Below are 25,890 nucleotides of genomic sequence, written 5' to 3'. Positions count from 1 at the left end.
CAGGCAACAATGCTAGCTCACCTCTTCCTAACAAGCCATGGACCTGAGGTTGGGGACGACTGCCCTATAGTCAAACCCCTGGTCAAAATGCAAACCTCCATCAGGTCAGGAGCAGACAGACAAACCCAGATTTAGAGACCATCTAAAAAAAGCCTGGAGTATTTAAAAATGTTAAGACTAGGACAAATTTCCCCTGACACCACCCCACATTCCTGTCCGCCCCCCCCCCGCCCCCCCCAGGACTCTGGGCAGACCCTGAAAGCCTTGTAACTACAGCCAAAGCCTAGCACCACCTGCATTCCCAGGACACACCCTGGCTTTGGTTTCCACAAAAACAGGCTGTATGTTAGTAGCACAATTATTTTATTATATGCTTTATAAAAAACGAATGCCCGAAGACATACACCACACCCCCCTCACCCGCAATGGCCACTAGGGAGGGAGTTCATACTCTTCCTAATGTAGATCTGGCCATCCTATCAAGTAGACCACATTATGTTTCCATATATACCCATAGATATTTCTCTCCCCTCAAATATTTGTATCTCAACTAAAAAAAGGAGGTGCAAAGAGTATATAAAGATACATGAGATTTTCTTGCTGTTGTTATGTTTCTTGCTGTAGTCAATACCAGATGACTACCAGTGGAGTAACAGGGCAAAACAAAAACACAAACCCCACCTTCAGCGAGGAATGGAAGGTCTGTTACCTGCCTCGAGCAGCTGAATCACCTGCTGCAACTGGCACCTCCCTGACAATCATGGGTTTGTAGGGACATGGGCCAGGCGATTGCTTCTACTTGTTTCCTGAAGGCAAATGTCTCCTACACCCTTTCTTAGTAACTAAAGATGAACTGCAGGAGAACCCAGTATTTAGATTCTGCCCAGAGGTATTAAATGCACAAGGAAAAATTAGTTTGTCCAAGTAGCAAGCAATAATGTTTTTAAACCAACATGGTTAAATGTTAAGATTTGTAGAAATCAAAATATTTATTCACATAATTTTAAAGTTGAAGCTAATAAATCTTCTGTGGTAATGATTTAAGTGCAAGTGATGCTTGGCTTTCTTTCACATTCATTTCTTTTCTTCTGAGTGAAGGCGTATCAGTTATTCTTGAACAAGTCAATACAGCTCTGCAAAAGGGAGACATTGTTCTGTGGGGAAAAAAAGTCAAAGCAGACCAATGAATTATTAAAACTTGCCATATACCTGTAATGACTCAAGTCCACCAACATAGCTTTTCACAGGAGATTTAAAGTCAGCCAGAGCAAGCTGGCCCTTCTCTTCATGAAATCCCAGGTGAACTGCAACGTACCACTCATCCCAATTTCATGTGGGAGAGCTCCTCTCCCTCAGTGGGTAAGGCTACCAGCCAAAGAGCTGATGTTCGCCCAGCATGCACCTCTGCCCTCACCTGCTTGCTCCTAAATGTGATTCTGTTTACTATAACTTCTTAGACATTATCAGTGTGCTGTTCTATGAAGGCGAGGGCCTTGGAAAGATTGAATAAAAGTTGCTAGAAATTAGGGCTGGTAGCCGTAGCTCACATTTGTAATCCCAGCACTTTGGGAGGCCAAGGCAGGTGGATCGTCTGAGGTCAGAAGTCCAGCCTGGCCAAAATGGTGAAACCCCATCTCTATTAAGAGAAAAAAAAAAAAAAGTTGCTAAAAATTAGTCATGGGTGACATTATAAACAAGACTACAAATAAACAATGAGTGGCTCCCATCAACTAAGTACTACAGAGGATTAATATCACAAGGCCACCCCAATTGCCTGATGACAATGGGTTAGTAAATCGGGAAATAACTTGGAAAAAAACCATAAAAGATGTTGGCTTCATTTGTAGAAAACACTTACCCTGGCATGTTTTATTTCCAGTTCAGACATTTCGATTAGATTCTTTCTAAATGCTGCCACTCTCTTCCGTTTGAAATTTATCAGTTCTACAGGAAGAAAAAATGCTTATGAAACCCAAGAAAAACTAAACAATTTTCATGTTCACTTTAACTACCAAATGGCATTCTTACAAAGGGTCTCCAAAGCTTTCGTGCACCAGCATTATTTCCTCATATTTGTATTATCTCTGTGACCGGGACACACTAGACATCTTCTATTAACGGTGGTGATACAGCTATCACTGTCTTTAAGTGGAAAACATCACCGCATCACCAAGCACAGTGAGTGGGAGGGCAACAGCTGGAAACTTGGAGAACATGTGATGAGCAGCCTCACTCTCACCCTCTAGGTGCCAGTGACTGGGAACAGGGCTGGCGTATGGGGGCTGGTGAGCCACATACTTCACCAATAGCTTGTGAAAACGCTTCTCAAAAGAAGACACACCAGGTTTGTGCAAACAATGTTCAGCATCACTAACCATTAGGGAAATGCAAATTAAAACCACAATGAGATTACCTCACACCTGCTAGAATGAATTTTCTCAAATAGATGAAACATCAGTGTTGGCAACAATGCAGAGAAAGGGGAACTCTTCTACACTGTTGCTGGGGATGTAAATTAGTACAGCCACCATGGAAAATGGTAGAGGTTCCTCAAAAAACTAAAAATAGAATGACCATATGATCCAGCAAACCCATTTCTGGGAATGTAACAAAAGGAATTGAAATCAGTATCTCAATGGGGTATCTGTACTTCCATGTTCACTGCAGCCTTATTTACAATAGCCAAAATACAAAATCAATTGAGAAGTGTCCATCAGCGGATGAAGACAATGTAGTAAAGACACATAACACTATTCAGCCTTTAAAAAGAACAAAATTCTGTCATATGGGACAATATGGATGGATCTTAGAGGACATTATGCCAAATAAAATAAGTCAGGCACAGAAAGACAAACATTACATGATCTCACTTATCAGTAAAATCTTAAGTTGAACCCCCTAGAAGTAGAGAATAGAATGATGGTTATCAGAGGATGAGGGTGGGGTGCTGGGGAAAGTGGGAGCAAGAGAATGGGTAGAAGGCTGCAGCTAATAAACTCAAGGAATAAATTTTCAGATATATTGCACAAAAGGGTGACTAGAGTCAATAATGTATATTGAAACAGTAAATTTCAAATGTATTACCACTGAAAAAATGAGATGTCAATTAGCTTGATCTAATAATTTCACACTGTATACCTGTATCAAAGGATCACAATGTATTCCATAAATGCAATACAATGACTTGCCGATTAAAAATAAAACTTAAAACATTTTAAAATCCAAAACAGTGAAAACTGCTACTCGTATTCAAGACAGGTTTACTTGATGATCTTTAGGGCAGGCTTCCTTTTCATTTACTCCTATTGCCATCAGAATTCAGCATTAATGACCTATTGGAAATTGGAACAAACCAAGAATATGCATGTCTCGCCCTACTACTACTACTACCTTCATTACATTTGTGACATTAAGTTCTGCCTTGCAGTTTTACTTGCGTCAAACTTTGACCATCACTCAACCTTCTGCTGGTGCTCAAGTGTTCAGAGCAGACTCACCCTCCTCCTGCAAAAGAACTACAATAGAGGCTGCCACATCCAAGTTAAAAAGTCAAATTTCATAGTGGTATGTTAAGTCTATAGTCCTTGCACTACAAGGTGATGTTTATCAGTCCCTTGGATATCCTGGGTGAAAATAAGCTCCCTGTCTTCCTCTGGACCTACACGTAGTACCAGGGCTCCATACGCTAACTACTCAACTGCTGTGAAACCAGCCCTTACCCACTGACTCAACTCTAGTCAGCTTAGCTACAAGTCTCAGAAAGCACGTGTACCAAAGGCAAACATAGGTTAAGACCCACCAATCTCAGCATTCTATGTACCTATTTTGCATTTTGAATATAGGATATAATCAATGTGGGTGAAAACCTTAGGCAGTAAAGGGAGTCCTAAATTGGCATCATTTTTTAAAGTTTTGTGTTTTTTCTTTAATCTCCTCTAAAATTGCCAGAGCCACGGAACTGGCCTATAAGATTTCAACTCAGTAGTTTTGAAGTGTGTATATTTTACCTTGAAAATTTTAGTTTAAAAAAAAAAAAAGCTGTAATTGTTTCAGGAACAGAATAGCACGAAGGTTACTTTAGAAGAAACCAGGACAGCCTCAGAGCCTATCTACGTGACATTTGCCAGGAAGCTCTGTGGCTTACAGTTAAGGTATTGTATTATAACCCTGAATAGACAAAAAGACAAATGATTAGAATTAGGTTTCCTCCAGGTAGCTTCAGGCATGTTGATGAACAGATCATTTCCCTACGTCTAGATTACCCAACCACTGGGAAACAAAGTTAGGAGAAGCTAAGTTAAGACATGAATTTTTCATGGAAACATGAGTTCAGGGGGTGGGGTTGAGTCCAATAGTGCCCAACTACAACTACTCACATTCTGGGTAATCCATTCCAACATGTGCTCTGGCACGTTCCATGGCTCCTGAGAACCCCAGAGAAGATCCACACAATCCTCTTAGGCAAGGACTACATATTACACTCATGTTCAATGGAAATGGTAAAAGTCCTCTGCTCTGAGGACTGAAATGGATAAGGCAAGAAAGAATCCAGTGGACATGGACATGGACCGGACTTGTGATCCCTGAAACCTGCATGTGTGTGCAACGGCATGCATGTGCGCACACACATACATTTCCTAGCTCAGTCCACTGAAGGGCACAGAAGCAGAGATACCCCACAACAATGAGCATACTCAGATGCTGGTAACTGTTCTCAAAGAAAAAGAACCTTGGCTCCCTGAAGAAATGGCCAGTTTCAAGGCTGGAGTAGAGTAAGATTGGCATAGCCTATTGCTCTAAAAGAGGGGTTAGGGTGTTACAACCACATGCCAGCTTAAAGGTGATCCTACTGGCAAAGTCTGGACAAGCATCAAAAATAACTTGGTAATAATGAATCCTAAACCATTTTAAAAACTGGGAATTCATGACTCTAATAAAGAAGATAAAGGAAATCTCTGAGAAAAGGGAAGGCTTTTTGTAGTAGGATAACAAGTGCCAACTTGGGTAGGCAAGTTAGAGCTGGAGATGAGGGAAATCGTCTTTCTCCAACCATCAGAGTAACAGCTGCTTTAGGCAAGAATCATTAATACATGCTAAATCTAGGGAGGAAGTTTGATGAAGACCAAGATATTTGCGTGGTCTTAAATTACCTCACCACAGATTGATGGGGGTTAAAATAGTAACTACACGGTGGAGAAATTGGATTTGGATACTATCTAACTGGGTAATCAAAATTACCACCACAAAGGAAGGAGAGACACAATGTTCAATCAGAAGTGACACCCCAAGAAGGGCATATTACTTCTATTCTGCCAGGAACCCATAACCAGATCTAAAACATGAGGACACCAACCAAAAGTCAGAAATACAGAAATTGTAAAGAGATTCTCTAAAAAGACTGGTATCATTAAAAACTAAGAACTATTCCAGAGTAAAGGAGACTAATAACTAAGATAACCAGATGCAATCCTAGACTGGATCTTGTAGAGGACGTCAAGACCTCATGAATAGACAGCAGATTGTAGTCCCAAAGTTAAACTTATCACAGCAAATAACCGTACTGTAACCATACAAGAGAATGTCTTCAGTCTTAGGACATAAACGTTTTTAGGGCTAAAAGGAGCATGATGTATGCAATTTAATCTCCACTGGTACAGAAAAATCAGGTGTGTAACGTTAGTAAGCACACAAAGCCATGAGGGTGACTGTGCATGTGCAAGTGATAAGGCAGATGGGGTGAAGTGCTGACACTGGGTGAAGGATAGATAGGCGTTTTTTTTGCACTATTTGTGCAACTTTTCTAAGTTTGAAATTATTTTCAAACTAGAATACAGAAAGAAGAATGTCCCTGCTCAACCTTCTTTTGCAGATTCGGAAAGTTGTTCAAATTTCTGGCAGCACTCCTGCTGGTGTGCCTCAGCCAACTTGACGTCTTTGCTCTTTAACCGGGCTTTATCCAGAGCTTTGTTTGAGTTTTCATAGTCAATGAGGGCTTTGGTGCGTCTGTATAAGAGATCCTGGGAAAAAAATTAACAGGTATACATACTAAATATCTAAACCAGTCTAAAAAACAGCCCAAGTGCCAATGTACCACCTGAGATGTTAGGTGGCAATAATCTACCTCTACACCTTCCCTCTCCCAGAGTAGTTTTAAATCTGCAGCTTCAGCAGCGATAAGCAACGCTGATAGCTTTGTTGAGAGCTTTTTTAAAGAATCCCTTATATGAATTAAGTGATTACTCAAGAGTGAAAACAGAAGAACTATTTTTTTCAGTTAATTCAGTAAACAAAGTTAACTTCAAAAATTAAATATTGTGCATCAGAACACATATACAGCCACTGCTGGGTAAGTGAAGTTGTGAGAGCTGCTAAAATAAAACTGGGCAATGAAGTTAACCCTACCCTGCAAATCCTGCTTCTGGTAATCTACCTTGGAGATCCACTTAGTCAGATATAAAGGTTCTTTGCAATCTTACAACGAAGTAGAAATTACTTCAGTATCTGAAATCTGCAATTATGATATATAGATTATACATTTAAAACTAGGTGAAATAACTGATGGGTGAAACTACTATTTTTGTATATACTCTAATAATCTTAAGTGAGCTCAAATTCCATGAAAGAAGAAAATAAGCTACTAAAAAAGTATGTTTTTAAAAACTCCAAGATTCAGAAAACATGCCAAAGGGCAAATTAACTAAAATAAAATTACATGATGGGGGAAAAAATAAATTTTTACTCTTACTTTCTGATGACATTTCAGCCTCAGAGGGCAGAGAATCCTATCTACTTTTATTTTGCCTGATTTAATACATTTCACATAAAATTAAAACATATTTGTTCAGGGAAATGCAGACAATGCATGTTTCATTCCCAAAGGTTATTCTACTTACCATTTTGCCCATATATGTATATAAAGCCTTACGGCTCAAAGGCTGCAGGGATACTTGCAATTCAATAAATACTCCCAAATCTTCTCTGCCCCAGCAACAGCCCTTTCTGCATGTTATGTCCCACATCAACAACCTATCATCCCCCAAACTATTACCTGTCTACTCCACACAACCCCCACAGCACTGTCAGATATACAAGCTTTATGGATACAAGGCCAGAAAGGCATGTCATTTATAAAAACAAGTCTGATAAATTCTCATTCTGCCCCTTTGTATAAAGAAACCTATTAAACAGACTTCTGGTCCTGCATTGCTCTGAGAAGCTGAGCGCAACTCTCTTCCTACCTTAGCAGCTTCGATGTTGAGCATGTAGTATCGGAGGAGCTCTGTTAGCTTCAAATCTTCATCTGATGAAACTCGACCCTCTACTTTCTATATAGAAAAGGAAAGGTCACCATCAAGGCAGAAAGCTACAGATCATAAAATATATATTATCAAGACCAACACAAAAATCCTTACCCTAAGCTTTTCAAATAGCTCAGCAACCTTCAACAGGTACCTGAAAATGTACATGTAATTTTGGTGTAAGGTCTTAAATCATCTATAAACATGATCTTACCAGCGTGCAAGACAGGAATGGGTCAACTCAGCAGTCCGAGCCTGTGGCGCTTTAGCGTTAATTTGAAAGTGCTCTCACTTCAACTGACCCCAAATAGTAGAGAAGATGGTCACAAAACTACACACATGTACAACACCACACTCAGCCTCTTGGTGACCCTTTGGTCATCCTGCCATGTGCCCAAATATTCTTATTAAAAGCCAATGCTGTGTTAAACCAAGGTCAGGTTCTAATGAGCTCTGCTATGGGCATCGCAAAGCAGTAAATATGCTATTTAATTCGTCATGGTTCTGCCATTAGTCTTTCAATTTCAAGTGAGAAGTAGTATCACCTGTTTTGCCACGTCTGGATGTTAAGTAAAATATTGTCTTACACCAGAAATGCTCAGGATGGAGAAACTGAAACACATATATATGTAAGTGCAGAGTGAAAATGGAAGGGTCTTTAATTCAATGAAAGAAGATAATTTCAGAAAACTGTACATCAAAACTGCTGTCAGACTGGGGTCATTAAATTATTCTCATGACCACCATAACCAAATCTCTTCAAAGTCCAGGGCAGAGGCACATGTTCTCAGGATCTCCTGGGGCTGCATCACAGGCCATAAAAAAAGAAGGTCTAGGGCATTACCAAGCAAAATGGCAAGCTCCAATTGCCAGGGGAAGATTCAAGATAAACTCTCACAAATGCCAAAACTAAAGAAAACAGGCTTTTTAAGTGTGACAGAAACTATTGCTTTGACAACATTTACTGTATTTGTTCACATATAGAAGAGCCCAAGTCCCCTACAATTGTCTTATAAGTGTCTTATGTCCAGAGAACATGTAAGATGAGTGCTGGAGACTTGTCTTACTGAGCTTTTAACTCCAGAGCAGGACCATATAGTCATTACTCATTTATGCTTTTAATTTTACCACTCAGCACTCGTCAATTGGGTTAGGGGAAATGCTTTTCCAAAAAAAACTTACTTTTTGATGACTGTGGGCTCTTCTAAAGCCAGGCTATGTAAGCAGGCTGCAGTGTGGATATAGTCATCGGCAACATCTGCAGAAACAAGGACAAGTCTTTTTATCCAAACACAGCCAGGCTCATCAGCAAAGCTGTAAGTGACTGGTGGTAAATGATATTTACTTTTATGAGATCTGGTCATTTTGTCAGCTTTCACACAAGAATCTTTGATTCTATTGTAATAGTTAATAAGGAAGTTCTTCTCTTGCTCAAAGAAGTCATCTACCTCCTAAAAGGAAGAAAAAAAGAACCAGACATTTCATGAATGTGAAAATATACTATCCCTGCAGTCGTTTGTATTTATCAATATAAAAATATATTGCTTAGAACATAGCAAATAAACATGACTAAAGTTTAACCTCTACAGATCAGGGAATTACAAATTTACGATACTATTTCTTAACCAAGGCTGGCAAAAATCAAGGGCTGGCAGAAAATGTCTACAGAAGAAACACGTAACAATCACCAGTAAAACTGGCATCCTAAGACCCAGCTATTTCACACTAGTACAATGGTTCTACCAGGTGGAATATGGCCACTTAGCCTTGCATTGTGTGAATGAGGGTTTTTTTTCTCCATTGGTTTCAGACTGGGAGGAAATCCAGGTATCTGGCAGGCACTGGCCAAGGATGCCAATGCCAAATATCCCATAATGCATGGATAGAGGACTGTCCCATATACCTTAAACTGGACTAAGTCCGAGTTTCCTAATTTCTGATGATGCCCGCTCTACTGAGCACCTGTATTCTGGGCTCCCTGGAATAGCAGAGGCAGATACCAGATAGTAACTGTAAGGGTTACTCAGTTACAAAGGAATGAGAAGGCCCGAGAAGAAAGTAAATCACACCTATAAGGGTAATGGAAATGTTCAGAAATTTCTGTATTCTTATCTTTGTGCTAACGCCTTGAAATACAATATGTAAATAAAATCTAAAGTTTGGTTCCTTAGTTGTGCCAGCTAGGTTACATGTCAAGTGCTTCTCCATCACCTGTAGTTGGTGACCAAACTGGATAGTGTAGTTCTGAGAATGGGATAAAATACTGATCTTGTATATTATTTTAGAAATTAACTGAGTAATCTCCCTCCTTACAGAAAAAAAAGAAAATGAAGCCAAGTGTGGAAAGGTTCAAGTTGCTTCTTGGAGAGAACAAGGTGCTTTGGGAAATAAGTGAAAACTGAATAAGTAGATGAAAATTACCAAAATTTGAAGAAAACTTCCATTTCTTAAAAGTTAACCATTTGCTTCACAAGTATCTCTTTCAAAGAAATAAAAGGTCACCTACTCCCAATGAAGTCAAAAATTTTCTCCAACAGCCAAAGGCCACTAACCTTAACTCCAGTAAAAAGGACTTCATCAGCACTTTTCACCACACTTTTGAAGAAGCCACCAAACATCTCTTTAGTATTTTTCCGCCTAACACTTAGCTAAAGGAAGAAAATTCCAAAGAACAGTTTATATGGTATGTATTTTTCTAGGTTCTCTTAAAGAAGTTCTGAATAACATTTTAAGTAATCCTCTTTATTACTACAGGCAAATGCACGAAGTATCTTTAATTCTGCCTTAACCTCCAAGTTTTAAAAACACATAATGGCTAAACCTAAACATAGGTAGGTCAACTCATTCTAAAAGGCTTAAGAGATTTTGAAAGACTGACTAGAAGCCAAGTCTTACTGGCTCTGAAATCCTTGGGAAAATTACTGTTCTCTTCTATACATATTAAGTAGCAAAAACCAAAACATGATAAAAAGAAAAACAGCATAAAAGTCATAATTCAACAAAAAGGGTAGCTGGGAAGAAAATAAATTACACAAATTTTAATTCCCTTAAAATGAACTTAGTTAACTTTGGGATTGTTAAGAAATGAAGGGATGTTTGGGACTGTTAAATTTCTTAAAAAGAAACCTAGGTTTTCCAAGGGCGAAAAAGTCAAAATTTTCTTTAAGCAGAGTTTTACAAAAAATGACTTATACAATGAAGGAAAAGCAGCATCTAAAAAGGTTTCCATTGTGTAAGAAATTCAAAACTCTAAAGCAGTCTATTTTCTAGAAACTATCAAGAACATTTTGAAAGTATAAACATTTGAAGTGGATTATCAAAACGAAATAAAAATGCCTTACATCCTGATCATATTCCAGGAAAACATGAAAGTTGCGATCTTTACTGAGAACAGCGTGAGAAGAAAGCCGCTGAAGAAAGACTTCATGGGAGGAGACAGTCTTCTTAAAAACAGCGAGATACTCACTGAAAAGAGATGCGCACACAGCATTCAGTTGACACAGCTCAATTACCTGAGCAATACCACTCCTGGTTAATTCTATGGCTCTGCTCATGCCACCACAAAAAACACTGCAACTGGACCAAACAGTGTTTCAGTATAACCTGATTTTACTGAACCTGGTTAGATAGTAAGGCAACTGCCATTTTTGAATCTGTGGAATAAGCCTATGGAGGAAAGCAATGTTGTCATTGGATTTGATGGATCAAGTCCATGAGCTCCCAAATCTACATGCAATTACTGTTAGTTAGCAGCCACAGAACATCTTTAAAGCAATGAAAACCCTATAACTCTGCAGCCTGAGTACACGGCATGAGTCTAATGAAGCTAAAAGTTAACAAAAATTACAAAGCAGCTTTATCTCAACCTAGACATTGTCACCTTAAAATTTCTAATGGTAGAAACTTGGGTCTGTTGTGTTCAGTGCCTCATTCCCCAGAGCTGGTCCCAAAGCCATTCAAGTGTGTGCTAAATGCTTTCAGTGCCTGGAGGTTTGAGTGCTGCCCTAGATGACACAGGGCCTTGGGGACTCGGAGCTGATGGAGGAAGAGCGGAGGAATGAGTACTTTTCAGCTAAGATGAGGAAGTCAAGGACGGATTCACAAGAAACTTTCCAAAAATCTATTTTTGTTTGAAAAAAATAAATGACAACCAGATTAAAATATACTTGCTGCCTATAGACCTGGACTCTCTTTCAAATCAATGTGATGGTTACTGAGAATGCTGCTCTGTAACAGCACTCATTATTTGTTCTGGCCCGGGGATGGCTCACTATAATCTCAGCACTATGCGAGGCAAAGGCGAGCGGATCACTTGAGCTCAGGAGTTTGAGACCAGCCTGGGCAACATGACGAAATCCCATCTCTAAAAAAATTTTTAGTTAGCTGAGTGTGGTGGCGTGTGCCAGCAGTCCCAGTAACCATGGTCCCAGTTACTCAGGGGACTGATTTTTTGGGAGGATCACTGAAGCCTGTGAGGTGGAGGTTGCAGTGAGATAGCACCATTGCACTCCAGCCTGGGCAAGAGAGCAAGAACTCGTCTCAAAAAAAAAAAAAATTTTTTTTTCATGTAACAACATTCATTACAATCTAGTTTCTTCTAAACGTCTGGTAATCAACCTTCTGAAAGAAAAGTTTTGTACATTATGAGCAATTTATAAAGGCACAAAAGTTTATTTCCTCACTGTGCCAGACCAGCATCCCTAATAAGTATGCTCTACATATGGGAAAAAACAACTAGTCTATCAGGTATTAGTGTCAATGGCCTCCAATGAATCAATGTGTGAAGTACAAAGACCATGCCCCACACTATGCAAGATGTATTACTAGTTTTAGAAAATCACGCTAGGGACCTAATTAACAGCTGCACTTAAAACAAAATTAAGTCAAGTTCTTCTACTTATTTTTGCATACAGCACCACTTTTCTACTTCTCAAAAGACAGAGCCCACCAGGAAAATCCACTTACGCTTCCAGTTCTTGTTTCATCTTGGCAAATTCTTCTTTGGTCATAGACCCTTCACCTTCTCCCAGTTTCTGCATCTTCTCTCGAGGACCATCAAAGTCGGGCTTCGTAGGAGCAGGTGGAATCTGCAGCAGAGGCAGGAACTCATGAGCCTCTCGTCCCAGCAGCGATGTTTTCTAGTTGGTGCCTCATTCTACTCTTGCTGGTCCACAGGAGACAACCACTCCACTCCTGTGGGGCTATTTAAAAGTCAACTCCTGTTTTTCTTAACCTTCCTTATTTCTTCTGGCCACTTAAAATGAGGTGTCTTCCTGAGTTGCGTATTCACTTTGATGGCAATCATTTGTTCAGTTTATCCATTACAGACAATGTTCAGAGCACAACAGTATCTATACTGCTTCAATGTTGGCCTAAAACTAGTACAACGAATGCCAAACACCAACGATTAGCCATCAAGATTATACAGTCTCCAGTATTCCAAAGGAATTTTTTTCCTAATCCCAAAGGATAATTAAGGACTCTAATTTTGAATGAACAGAATATATCTAAATATAAACTTCAGTACTAATTTTGTTTATTAAGAAGTCATCATTTGGACAGATTCTTCAGTCTGCCTGGCAGGACAAAATGCATGGAAATCTCCTTTAAAATCAGTTTAAGTCTGTTCCTGCAGCCAAGAATTAACAATCAAGGGTGAAAACTGCCTCCTTGAGCACTTCTTTTGTTTCTAGGAGACAAGAGTCCCACTCTGTCGTGAGGTGGCATGGCCTCGGCTCACTGCAACACCTCTGCCTCCCAAGTTCAAGCGATTCTCATGCCTCAGCCTCCCCAGTAGCTGGGACAACAGGTATGTGTCACCACACCCAGCAAATTTTTTTGTACTTTTAGTAGAGACAGAGTCTCAATATGTTGCCCAGGCACGTCTTAAAATCCTGAGCTCAGGTGACCCACCCACCTCAGCCTCCCAAAGTGCTAGGATTACAGGTATGGCCTCCTTCAGCAACTTTTGAGAAATCTTATCACAAACTATTACCAATACTAATGTTTCCTAGAAATCAATTCTACTGACAGTGGAAAAAAACATACCAGAGAAAAAAACCAAATCTAAAGGTAGGTAAGACTAAAGTCATTACACTGTTCACACCCCTTTACAATGTAAATAATGTAAGCCTGGATGCACCACCTCAAAGCTCCAACACTATTTCCTTCACATATTTTCCACTTGACAGTTAGCAAATACTCCCATAGGTAGATGAAATCTAACTTTTCACAATCCATTACAAAAAGTGAATATAAGTCTCTTTTAAACTAAATGCATAGCAAGGCAAAACAGAAAGAACTAGCTTATTTGAGTTTCTAAAAGACTCACAATAAGCCCAGCATAGTCTGTTGTTTCAGTAAGAGTGTCATGTAGCCACACAAAGTCTTCATGTTGCCTTGTGACAGAAAACTCTGGGCTCTGAAACGTGGGCAATGTGGTCTGTAAAGAAAGAAAGAAATTAACTGGTAATCACGACTTTTAGATAAGTGATTTGGGTTTCGTAGGCTACATGGTGGGAAAATTCTGCATAATACATCATAATATGATCCAGTAAAGAACCAAGCAGTAATACATGATCTCCGATCATGGAAGTCCTAGCTAAGATTCAACCTGAACTCTAAGGAACTCTTAAGGATTTCTCCCCAAACTCCACCTTTCTGAAGCTTGTAATGAATATCCAATCAGATAATCTACTGGTAGAAGTTCAGTTCCAACAAGTAAGCCACAACCCTAATTCTATTTTTTTTGTTTCTGTGTACTTTTTTTTGTATATATACATTTTTGGAACAGGGTCTGGCTGTCACCCAGGCTGGAGTGCAGTGAAATGATCTTGGCTTCTTGGCTCACTGCAACCTCTGCCTTCCAGGCTTTCAAGTCATCCTCCCACCTCAGCCTCCTGAGTAGCTGGAACTGCAGGTGTGCGCTACCACATCCAGATAATTTTTATATTTTTGGAAGAGAGAGGTTTTTGCCACGTTGCCCAGGCTCAAGAGATGTGCCTGTCTTGGCCTCCCGAAGTGCTAGGATTACAGGTGTGAGCCACCCAACCCAGGCTCAAATTCTACTTTTTTAAGTCTTAATTTACCCCCTACCCCCAACTTATAACAAAAAAGAAAAATACATTTTAAAAAAACCTCTTAGCTGTAACTTACTATGGTTCTAAAAATTGTCCCTGGCTTCCTTCCTTTTCACTCCAGTGAATGCTGATTTTACCTCCTTTGATCTGGTAAGCTCAGGCAGAGAATTATGTCACCAGTCTTTTTACACTGCCTCCGGAATAACTGAAGTGTGCTATTCAAGCCGCCCAAGCATTAAGAAAAAACCACATGGGAAAGGTCCTTCCCAATTTAGTAAATGCTGAAAAAAACAGCGAGCTACAGAGAGAAACTTCCCTTGGATGCAAATTAAAAACGAAGGTGGGGCCCTGGGGTGTGATGGCTCTGGCTCAAGCCTTCAATCCCAGCACTTTGGGAAGCTGAGGCATGTGCATTACCTGAGGTCAGGACTTTGAGACCAGTTTGGCTAACACAGTGAAACTCCATCTCTACTAAAAATATAAAAATTAGCTGGGTGTGGTGGCTCAGGCCTGTAATCCCAGCTACTCTGGTGGCTGAGGCACGAGAATTGCTTGAACCCGGGAAGTGGAGGTTACAGTGAGTCAAGATGGCGCCACTTCATTCTAGCCTGGGCAACACAGTGAGACTGTCAAAAAAAAAAAAGACAGCTCAGGGCTCTGCCAGAGCAGAATGCTGCTGCCAAAATGGCACTCACCTGATGCTTACTGTGAGATTAGGGAAGTTCTCACTTAATAGTGCTACCCTATGAATAGCAACTGTTTCAAGCTCAGGGAATCTCTTCTCACATCCACTGTGAATAACAAGGCTGCAACCCAACACTATATTACCACTGTATGTTACTTACCTTTGTGTGCACTGTAAATTTGACTTTATCTCTCTCACTGAGTGCATCAGGTATGTCAATCTGAAGTGAGGGATCAACATTCAGGTCCACAGATACAGATCTCAGCTGAAATACATTTTTTGCATATTAGTTTCAAACTCATTTGGCCCTAAAAAATTACTCCAAAAATGAGTAGTTACTAAAAAGCAGTTTATACGTAGATCATTTAGAAATGTCAACTGAGACATTTCTAAGTTTATTCGAAACTGAGGGAACACCCCTTCTTCAAATGCATTGGTATATCCAAAGTATTCCTGTAATGTAAACAAAACAACTGCTACAATAATGTCATGTACAGTACATGTTTTTATGCCTACATGAGAAATACATTTGGCCAAATACCTGACTGTACACTAAGGCCTGTACTAAATAGAACAAAATCTTGAATTCTTACATAAATGCCAAAGTACAATGAACATTCAAGAGGCATTAACCAGGCCACACAAACATCTGACAGGAAAACCTAGGGAGATGGCACAGAGAACTGTCATGAGGAGTAGGATCCTGGGTGGACAGTTCAGAGTAAACCTGGGACTGTTTCAAACAGCCAAGGAATCTAGACAGGAGGGGTGAATTAGAAAAACCCACCAAGGCCTTACTTAATTAGTACAATCCCACTGTGGTTACACATGAGCAACAAGTGTGAACACTGCTTTGAATACTCAACTAATTTTGTGAGCTGGAAATTCAGAGGAAAAAACTACGTAACTCCATTTCTGCCAGTCAAAAAAAAAAAGAGAGAGACAGAGAGAGAACAGTGGCAGCACTGATAGGAACTGGGCTATTAGGGAAAAGTAACTTAAATAAAGGTAAATTAAAGCAGACAAGGTGGTGGCCAATCTGAAAGCTTGACACACAAGGCGCGAGGAACTCACAGAGTAAGCCTCTCATTGCCCCATTCCTTTTGCTGTAAAAAGTGCTCAAGTTGTCATAACACTGGATTACCCAAAGCAGGGAATGCCAAGTGAAGATTAGAATTAAGAAGATGAGGTATTTCACTCCAAATTTCCCTTTGGGTCCCTTTCTTTAAACTAAAAAGTTCAAGACTAAAAATTAGCTACTTAATCTCTAAAACTTGAAAATCTAGTCAATCAGCTACAAAAAGACTAAATATATTCACTAAAAGCACATGGATTACTTAAAAGTTTCAAGTACTTCCCTTTTCCTTAAGCACTGTATATTTATAATTCTGAAAGCCAGAGGGAGATATCACAATGGCTTTCCTCCAAGAAATTAAGCTCAAGTAGTCACCAGAAGTTGATTTTTAACATCAACTATTAGTAACATCAAAACAGACACTTTTGAGTCCTCACATCTCAACCTAAGTACTTTTTCTTCCAAATGAATTATTGATAATTCCTATGAAATACCTGCTTGTCTGGCTTAATTTTCACATGTCCATTTGTGAGATCTCTGCAAACAAAGATAAAGCTTCAAGGTCAGAGACTTCATTTGATCATAACTGTGACTCCAGCTCTGGCATATTTTCTGATAAGAGTTTCCTTCCTTCTGCTGAGTTAACACTGGGCAAATACGGCCTTTAAAAACAATACCTCAGACCATTAACTGAGATGTGCAGAGGAATACCAACGACTCTACTGATCTTAGGCTTATCTGTCAAGGTCAGCCAGGCCCAAGAACAGGAATCCACAGAGCCAGGTGTAAGAAGTAGCCATGGTCTCTGGAGGAGACACAGGGCATCTCACAGGACAGGTCTAAGGTGCGTTTCCCAGAGCTCTAAAACTGCCACATTTCCTAAGATTCCATTTCCTAAAGAAGTCACAAACCCTGACTTCTAGCACCGCTCAAATGAATATGCTGACAGTTCCATTTTTGCTCATAAGCCCAGCAAACTCACTGAGCCTGTGAACTCCACATGGGATACCCCTGGAATTCAAATAGAAGGACCCAAAGGGGATGTAATCAAGTAAATGCAGCTCATTCAAGCACCACAGTTAAAGCTACAATGGATGCTACCAGCTGCTTTAGCTGCTTTTCGTTCCTCTGAATAATTATCTTCTGTTTTCGTCCCTTTTCCCATGTAGAGGTAATACCCCTGACTATACCTGTCTTCCTTCCTGGTTAGTATAGAAACATTTTTTGTTTCAGAATGTGATGAGGACAAAAAGAAGAAAACTACTAGGTATGAGTGACTGCAACCACAGCATATCAAACATTCAAGCTTCACTAGCAGCCATTTCTGCCCAGACACTTCACCCTAGGAAGGGATTCAAGCAAAAATCCAATCACTTGACATGATAGTCCTAACCACCAAATAAGCAAATACTGCAATTCTGTATTTAGACCTTAAAGAACTGTCTAAAAGAGAATACTGGCAAAATCCCTCAGCATCCAGGCCATCACCAACTCAATGCTCCCCAGGCACAAGTTAAACGAACTTCCTCATACTACAGCATATAACCCTCCAGATGAGACAAACATGGGTAGAAAGTAGTGAAATGACTAGAGCTTCTAAGTCAGCATTTGTACCCTCGCTCAGGAAGCATCAAGCATAACTAAAGTTCAGCATTCCTTCTTCTCCTTAGACAACAAACCCACTCCACAGTGCTACAGAACTTGCTAAATAATGACCAGGCTCCACTCTTCCCCTCTCACTTGCCTCTGCCTCCATCCCCCCTTAGCTTGAAGGGCTCAGAGTACTCCTTAGCCCTGCTGGCCAACACTGATGTCTCTGCCTTAGGCCACAGATGTTACAATGCTTACAGTGGCAGTTTACAACAGTTGACAAAGCAGGCTTCAGAACCAAGTTCCGCCTTGGGCATGCCAGACCTTTACCATGCAAAGTTTTACCTCTTTACCAGATCCCTTAGGTCACTTGTAAGAATCAAACTGAAAATATACCTACTCTCAAATAATTTAAGTTTTAAAACTGACTTCTGGCTGGGTGTGGTGGCTCACGCCTATAATCCCAGCACTTTGGGAGGCCAAGGTAGGCAGATCACCTGAGGTCAGGGTATCGAGACCAGCCTGACCAACATGGTGAAACCCCGTCTCTACTAAAAACACAAAAATTGGCCAGGCATGGTGGTTTACGCCTGTAATCCCAGCACTTTGGGAGACGGAGGTAGGTGGATCACAAGGTCAGGAGATCGAGAACATATTGGCCAACATGCTGAAACTCCATCTCTACCAAAAACACAACAATTAGCTGGGCGTGGTGGCGCACACATGCAATCCCAGCTACTCACATGTGGCCTAAAGCAGAGGCTCAGTGTTGGCCAACAGGGCCAACTTTGCATGGTAAAGGTCTGGCATGCCCAAGGCGGGAACGTGGTTCTGAAGCCTGCTTTGTTAACTGTTGCAAACTGCCACCATAAGCTTTGTAACATCTGAGGCAGGAGAATCGCTTGAACCCAGGAGGCAGAGGTTGCAGTGAGCCAAGATCACCCCACTGCACTCCGGCCTGGGCGATGAGAGTGAAACTCCGTCTTATAAAAAAAAAAAAAAATCAGTCTGGTGTGGTAGCACGTGCCTGTAATCCCAGCTACTGAGGAGGCTGAGGCAGGAGAACTGCTTGAACCTGGGAGGCGGAGGTTGCAGTGAGCCACTGCACTTCAGCCTGGGCAACAGAGCCTCCAAACAAAACAGAGTCTCCAAACAAAACAAAACAAAAAAACAAACAAAAATCCCAACAACCCAGCCTGAGCAATATGGTGAGACCTCATCTCTATTTCAGAACTTTTAAAAAATGTTTAAAAACCTGACTTTTGTAGATTTCTCTTGAAACCAGTGGCTCACGTATTCTAAGTTTTAGGTAAAGTTTCAGTTCATGATGTACTTCCCTACCAGGTCAATCCTTACAATACAGATTATAATCAGCCTTCATGGTAAACAAGAGGTAAACAAGCACAGCTTCATTTGGAAAGCACATTTTCAACTGTTTTAAGAAATCGCAATGCTTTTGGTAAGAGAGCCAAAGCACTTCTCTAAAAGGAGAAAAGCAGTTACGGAATCCCTGTGCATTTCCTCACCTATTCATCAGCTTCCCTGTTGGGGCACATCAGACACTGGCTACAGGACAACCCTGCAGCTCTTGAGCTCCTGCCCACCAATCTTCATAAACTCACTTTGGGCCCAAATTTCACTTAGGACTCACTGTGGCACAAGACAATAATACCAGCAAAGCTGCCTCTTCAAAAGGTTTAATGGCTTACAGAGGGCAAAGGGCACCTGGATGACTGACCACAAAAGGCAAGATTCTAAAACTCAGAACCCACAAGGAGAACAGAAAAAAATACAGATTTTTCTAAGTGGTTATGGTGACTGCAGACACAGCGCCAAATGAAAAAGACACAGTCCAAAGAAGTTAAACTCCATAATCTCTGATCGGTTAAAGATTGGGGCCAGCTGAACGTCATTTACATCTAATTAGTCATCTGAATCTAATAGTCATTTGTTTGCATACAATGTAAGACATGTATACAATATGCAGTGCTAGCCCGTATTTTCCTATTTGAATATCCCACATAAATTACTAGAGATAGGATAAAAAACACATGTATCTATTTAAATTACTTCCTAGTTTCCATTCCAAAAGCAGGAGATACGTACTTAAGCAGCACATGCTACAGTGTCTTCTTTCAAACTGTTCCTAGCCTCCAGGGATTTTGTTTTGTTATGCTACATTCCACTGCCTAAGAAACTAAGATTTTGCCAGAAAGAGGGCCAATATGACAAATCATCCATGATTCTTAGCATGGAGCAAAGAAGCCTGCCTCCTTGATCAGATTTTCAGCTGGAAAGGTATCCACACCTTGCCTAGTCCAATATTCATAAGTGAGGACATAAAATTCTAAGATGTTCTGTCACACTCTAGATTTGTATTACTGTCCACAAACATTAAAGATTCACATGATACATATTTAGGAAACATGTTACTTTGTTACTGTTTGAACTTTCAGGAAACAATGTTCCCCTCGGTGCTCTGAATTGTTACTGTTCTCTTCCATCCTGAAGATAACTAATACCTACTTAACTGTGTTCAATCTCAGCTGTAGATTACGGCACTGGTGTGTGAAAAACAACTGGTTCAACTAACTATAAGCAATACATTAACTCTGCCTTTTTTTTTTTTTTTGAGACGGAGCCTCACTCTGTCGCCCAGGCTGGAGGGCAGTGGCACAATCTCAGCTCACCGCAACCTCCGCCTCCCGGGTTCAATTATCCTAGATACTCCTGCCTCAGCCTCCTGAGTAGCTGGGATTACAAGTGCACACCACCACATCCGGCTAATTTTTGTATTTTTAGTAGAGAAGGGGTTCTACCATGTTGGTTAGGCTAATCTCTAACTCCTGACCTCGTGATCTGCCCGCCTCAGCCTCCCAAAGTGCTGGGATTACAGACGTGAGCCACCGCACCCCGCCCAACTCTGCTTTTACAGGTATTGGCTCTCATTCCCTAGCCAATTGGTTCTCATTTTCCTGTAATTCAGGCCTGCAATATAATTTCTTAGTCCCCAAGGAAAACAGAACTAAGGACTTCTAACAGAAGATCTCAGTCTACTAACATAGCTAATTAAGCTATTAAAGCTACTCAGGCATCAGCTTAATAAAAAACTGAAGGGCTGCAGCAAGTGATCAGATTTTCACCACTCATCTTTGTGAGATGGGTCCCAGAGGGCCCCATCCCTGCTAACACCAACCATTCTTACCGGTAGCCTGCCAACACACAAGCAGTTCACAGTAGAACACTGCAGACTGCAGGGCATTTGCAGGCTACATAGCCTCAAGTTCCTAGAACAGGAACTGAGGCTTGGAAGGAGGTCAGTGCAGCGCACTCAGCGAATGGATAAACTGAATCATCATTTCACAAGGCTGCAAGCCCATGCACTAATGGAATCAACGTGGAACCAGAGTTAAATTACTGCCTTAAATATCTAATGCATGTCAAGAAATCCATTAATTACTACGTACCGAAATTATAATAGTTTCAAATGAATTCACAAAGCAAAAGGATTGAACTACATGATCTGTAAGGATCTCCTGGCAGAGAAATCCTAATGGGAATCAATACACCACTGCTACCAAGAAAGCAGGTCCAACAAATGAATAACACAGAAACCCAGCCAGGCAGAGGTTCTTGTCTGAAATCCCAGCACTTTGGGAGGCTGAGGCAGGAGGATCGCCTGCGGCCAGGAGTTTCAGACAAGCCTGGACAACAAAGCAAGGCCTCAAAAAAAAAAAAAAAAAAAAAAAAAAAAACCAGCTAGGCTCGGTGGCCCATGCCTGTACTCCCAACACTCTGGGAGGTTGAGGTGGGAAGATCACTTGAGCTCAGGATTTTGAGTCTGCAGTGAACTATGATCAGAGCACTGAACTCCAGCCTGGGAGCAGGCTGAGACCCTGAGACCCTGTCTCAAAAAGTAAAAAACAGAAATGCCAATTTCCTTTATTCAGAGCTAAAGGCCTTCCCTACTACCGAATCCCATCAAGGCTCCCTCCCAAAAGTTCGCTGGCATATCAAGTCAGCAAGCCCCCTTCTTTTTGTAGCAGCGTCTCACTCTGTCGCCAAGGCTGGAACAAGCCCTCTTCGACAAAGCTAAGATGGTCCATATTACTCATGTGGATGAGGGTGTTGAAGGACGTTCACTGCCTTCGATGGGTCTCACTTCATGATCAAACCAAGATGAATAGGAAATAGGTTTCAGAATTTACCTTTACCAAGAAAGACGTTTCAGCAACAGTGGTAGAGCTGCCAGTTTGAACTTAAACTTGGTCATCTCAGTTTGAGACACAAATGGCAGCATGGAGAGCAAGCTGCCTGCTTTTTGGTTGGACATTTCTTTCACTCTGAGTTTGAGGTACAGCAAATTTCCCAAAGCATTCAGATGTAAATATTCCAATACTCAAGGCAGGGGCCCATTCAGGAGACTGAGTGCGGGAGGCTGGCCTGAGCCCAGGAGTTCGATACCAGCTTGGACAACACAGCAAGACTATCTTGAAAAAAAGAATTCTAAACAAAATAAAAACAAGAATTCAAAATAAAATTCACGAAAGCTATAGGAAGGGTGGGGGAAGAAGTCCAACATTTTATCACCCGCCAGCTACCAAGTACCTAACAGCACAATGTCCTAGCTTTGCGGTGCTCTTGAAAGAAAAAGTGAAACCCTGCGAGGGGAGCCATCTGGATTTGTATTCCTCACCATTTACCATGACTAGAATGCTGAGGAGTGTGCCCTTCAGAAACTGAGCTTTTCAGGCAGAAAATGATACTTTTCTCTCCAGACCATATAGGAATGCCTAAAAGTTATGCCAAAATGTAAAAAGGGGAAGAGTCAAGCCAAGGACCTCCATTTCTAAATTGAAGTCTTGGCTGCCCCGCACACTGCAATTCACACACTCCTTAGGTACTATGGTTTGCCTCTAGGCAGCATGCAAAGGTGTGAATCTCTTTTAGACCTTGTCAGAGTACCTCAATGGCCAATCAGAAAATAGGTATTAAGGGTGAAGAAGCCACTTTTTGGAAAGTTAGATCATGCAGAGAAACCTAATTTATACTTTAAAAAATCAAATTTACCACATTCATGTGAGATGAGAGCTATCCTATGGCCATCTTCCTTCACAATTTCAATAAGACAAGACAGAACTTACAAAGCTCTGAAATAGTTTTCTCACTATTGGGATCATTAAAATTAGCCTATTTCCTTAAATACTATTTAACTTCACTCCACACTTGTTTGACCACAGGCTATTTGAGACATTCAGGGCACTAACCTATAGAACCGTTCTCACCTAATTTGCTCAAGCAACAAGACCCTGATAATAAAGACAGCAAAATGTTGAAAACAGCAGGATTTTAAACCAAGTTCCCCTCTGCAGCACAAGAAACTCAGGTAGGTTTCCAGTGTTCAAAGCCTGCACTCACAAACATGAAGCCCTCCCTTTGTAACCCTCAAGTACCCAGAACCTGCTGAAGAAAACCATCTTTCACCACCTTTTGATACAGTTCCTCAGTATTAGTGGAAAAGCTTAATTCTCACAAAGATATCCAACAATGCTAATTTTTACATGGCATGTTACTTCCTTAGGCAAGATTAATACAAAACCTGAAAAATTCGCAACAAGCACACAAAGACCAGCTTCCATAACACAACCTGACCCCACCCATTTCACATCATTTTAGAAGGAAGTCCGTTTAAACCAGTGATTCTCAAGCAGGCAATTTTGACTTCTTACTATTACCATGGGAGGGGAAGAGTCCTGGCAGTGGCCAAGAACATTGCTTAACATCCTACAACAGAGGCACTCCTCAACAAAAGTGATCAGGCCAAAATGTTAATACTGCTCCCCAGACTGAGAAACTGAATTTTAAACTAAACCTCTAGTTCAGATGATCACTAGGTCTCAACGAATGCGAGTTTACAGCTCAGAAACAATTCTGGAAACTTAAAGCCTTGGCCAGGCACAATGGCTCATGCCTGTAATCCCAGCATGTTGAACTGGATGGTGAAACCCCGTCTCTATCAAAAAAAAAACCCACAAAAACTAGGCAGGCATGGTGGTGCATACCTGTAGCCCCAGCTACTCAGAAGGCTGAGGTGGGGGCGATCACCTGAGCTCCCCAGGTCGAGGCTGCAGGGAGCTATGATCCTGCCACTGCACTCCCGCCTGGGTGACAGAGCCAGACCCTGTCTCAAAAAAAGCCTTTTCACCATTTCTACCTATGGCCGAAATAATGTGAGCAGATGATTATCTTTTAGAGTATTCACAAACGGGGATCTTAAGACACCGAGTACAAGTTACTGAACTAGAACTAAGGCGTGGGCAGCCTGATATGTCATACTTCCTCAACTTAGAAAATAGTTGCAAGGGTAGCATAAAGCTTCAGTTCACAAAATTTGGTACGTTTGGACTTGCTATGGTATTGGTCAAAGTTCAGGATTGTTCCTATACTAATGAACTGCACTCCATCCTAGCTAATGGAGAACAAAAATACCCCTAGAGCAGTTTCCATACCAGTTAAACATGAAACCAGAGCAGCAGTACTTAGTCTACACACTCCTGCCTAGCTAAGAGGACAGATATTCACCAAAGTCCCTGTAACCAACCAGTAAGTAAGTTAAGGCCAAGTTGTTATTGTCAAGGAAGGAGAACCCCCTAGTCAAAAACAGCACTAGGCTGGGAAGGTTGAGTTCAAATACCAGCCTGGTCAACACGGTGAAACCCGGTCTCCACAAAAACACAAAAATTAGCCAGGCATAGTGGTGCGCGGACTGTAATCCCAGCTACTTGAGAGGCTGAGGCAGGAGAATCGCTTGAACCCAGAAGGCAGAGGTTGCAGTGAGCTGAGATCGCGCCATTGAGCCAGAGAGAGACTCCGTCTCAAAAGGGGGGAAAAAATCAAAAAACAATCTTTCTCATTAGTAGAGGTCAAATTAGGAACCAAATCAACCATGCATCTCTTCCTCTGAACTATTTCTGAGGAAGAAGGCAAACCAAACACCCTCAGCTAAAGAATGTAACAAAATGCCAATGTCTGGCTACCAGACACGACTTGACACAATATTCCCTTTCAGTTTTGCTGAATTAGTCAAAATGAGTATTGGGCTAGAATTCAAAATCCTGAAGAATCAAGTATGTCCCCCTACCTTAGTTGGTCTTAACTCCATCCTCAGGGGAATTCTAAACCAAAGTAAATTATCAGGGGGGCATTTTTAAACATTTTAAGTAACACACAAAACATTTCAGTTGACTACTGAAATTGTATTACGGCAAGAAGTTGCCCAGGACTTGGTTTCCCATTATTTCATACTTCCCCCAGACTCCCTTTCAGTTAACCGTAACACCGTAATACCATCTAGGCTTGACCACTGCAGGGTATCAGCATCAGCAGAGATCAGAAAACAAAAATAAAGTCACGTGTCAGGGTAATTATTTAGTTTTATTGTCTCTTTATTCCTGTAATGTAAAAAGGAAAATAATGCCATATAACCCTCTTCACTACAGATACCGACAGTTTCTGTAGCCTCTAAAACAGGCAGGAAATGGCCTTCATAACTATTCTCCAATTTTGATGGAGGATCAGGGTGGTGGAAAAGTCATTAAAAAACCAGCTGCAATATACTGTACTATCAGGGGTGAAGCAATTGAGTCCTTTTACCTAGCTGACTCTGAATCAAGACAGCTAAAAGAATGTACCAGAAAGAAAGAAAAAAACAAAATGCTACCAAAACCCCCATCTAGTATCTAGGCTTTATGGAGAAAAGTACCTTTATAATGTTTTACAAAGAATCGTGGTCTCAAGTTTCCACCTCGTTTCAGTAAAAAAGAACTTTCAAAGAAAACACTCTAAACAACAATCTCCTGTATACTAAGCTCTATTTCAATAACTAACGCAACAATGATACCCTTGTTGGAACAATCCAGCCGCTTTGAAACTGTGGTATCTACTTACTAGATGAACACGTTTCTCTAAGGAGGTGCCTTTAATTTCTCAAGAGATGTGTAAGTTAAGACGGCTCCAAGTTACACTTTAGAGAGCCTTGTATTTTTAGAGGTTATTTTTCATAGGTCAGAAAAACTTACGTCGACGATTCTGCACGAAAGGTTGCTCACAAACCATGCATCGCAAAGCTAACGAGGCAAATTTAAAGAACCAATGAAACAGTGG

General features: G+C 40.9%; 1 protein-coding gene and 1 non-coding gene across 5 annotated transcripts in view; both read right to left on the bottom strand.

Moving 5' to 3' along the window:
- Nucleotides 1-346: 346 nt before the first annotated feature.
- SNX5 (sorting nexin 5) overlaps nt 347-25,890 on the bottom strand; it is a 26,843-nt gene continuing 1,299 nt past the window's right edge. For 2 of the 4 annotated variants that reach the window (XM_023217803.2, XM_023217802.2), the window contains 12 exons: nt 15,223-15,327; nt 13,630-13,740; nt 12,264-12,385; nt 10,640-10,763; nt 9,851-9,946; nt 8,644-8,749; nt 8,481-8,556; nt 7,413-7,452; nt 7,239-7,325; nt 5,858-6,017; nt 1,859-1,944; nt 347-1,154 (listed from right to left, as the gene is read on the bottom strand). In XM_023217803.2, coding sequence (XP_023073571.1) covers nt 1,104-1,154; nt 1,859-1,944; nt 5,858-6,017; nt 7,239-7,325; nt 7,413-7,452; nt 8,481-8,556; nt 8,644-8,749; nt 9,851-9,946; nt 10,640-10,763; nt 12,264-12,385; nt 13,630-13,740; nt 15,223-15,327 — 1,164 coding nt within the window. In that variant the 3' untranslated portion in view covers nt 347-1,103. The remainder of the gene's footprint in view (nt 1,155-1,858; nt 1,945-5,857; nt 6,018-7,238; nt 7,326-7,412; nt 7,453-8,480; nt 8,557-8,643; nt 8,750-9,850; nt 9,947-10,639; nt 10,764-12,263; nt 12,386-13,629; nt 13,741-15,222; nt 15,328-25,890) is intronic. The other 2 variants (XM_026456114.2, XM_023217804.2) reach the window with 1 other exon arrangement.
- LOC111546539 lies at nt 20,855-21,091 on the bottom strand. The gene has a single exon (XR_002732808.2). It is a non-coding gene; the product is annotated as a small nucleolar RNA SNORD17 (small nucleolar RNA).

This window comes from Piliocolobus tephrosceles, chromosome 20 (genome assembly GCF_002776525.5).
Source record: "Piliocolobus tephrosceles isolate RC106 chromosome 20, ASM277652v3, whole genome shotgun sequence".
NCBI classification, from domain to species: Eukaryota; Metazoa; Chordata; class Mammalia; order Primates; family Cercopithecidae; genus Piliocolobus; species Piliocolobus tephrosceles.
Note: the sequence above shows the minus strand (reverse complement) of the source record. Positions and strands in the feature narration are given on the sequence as shown.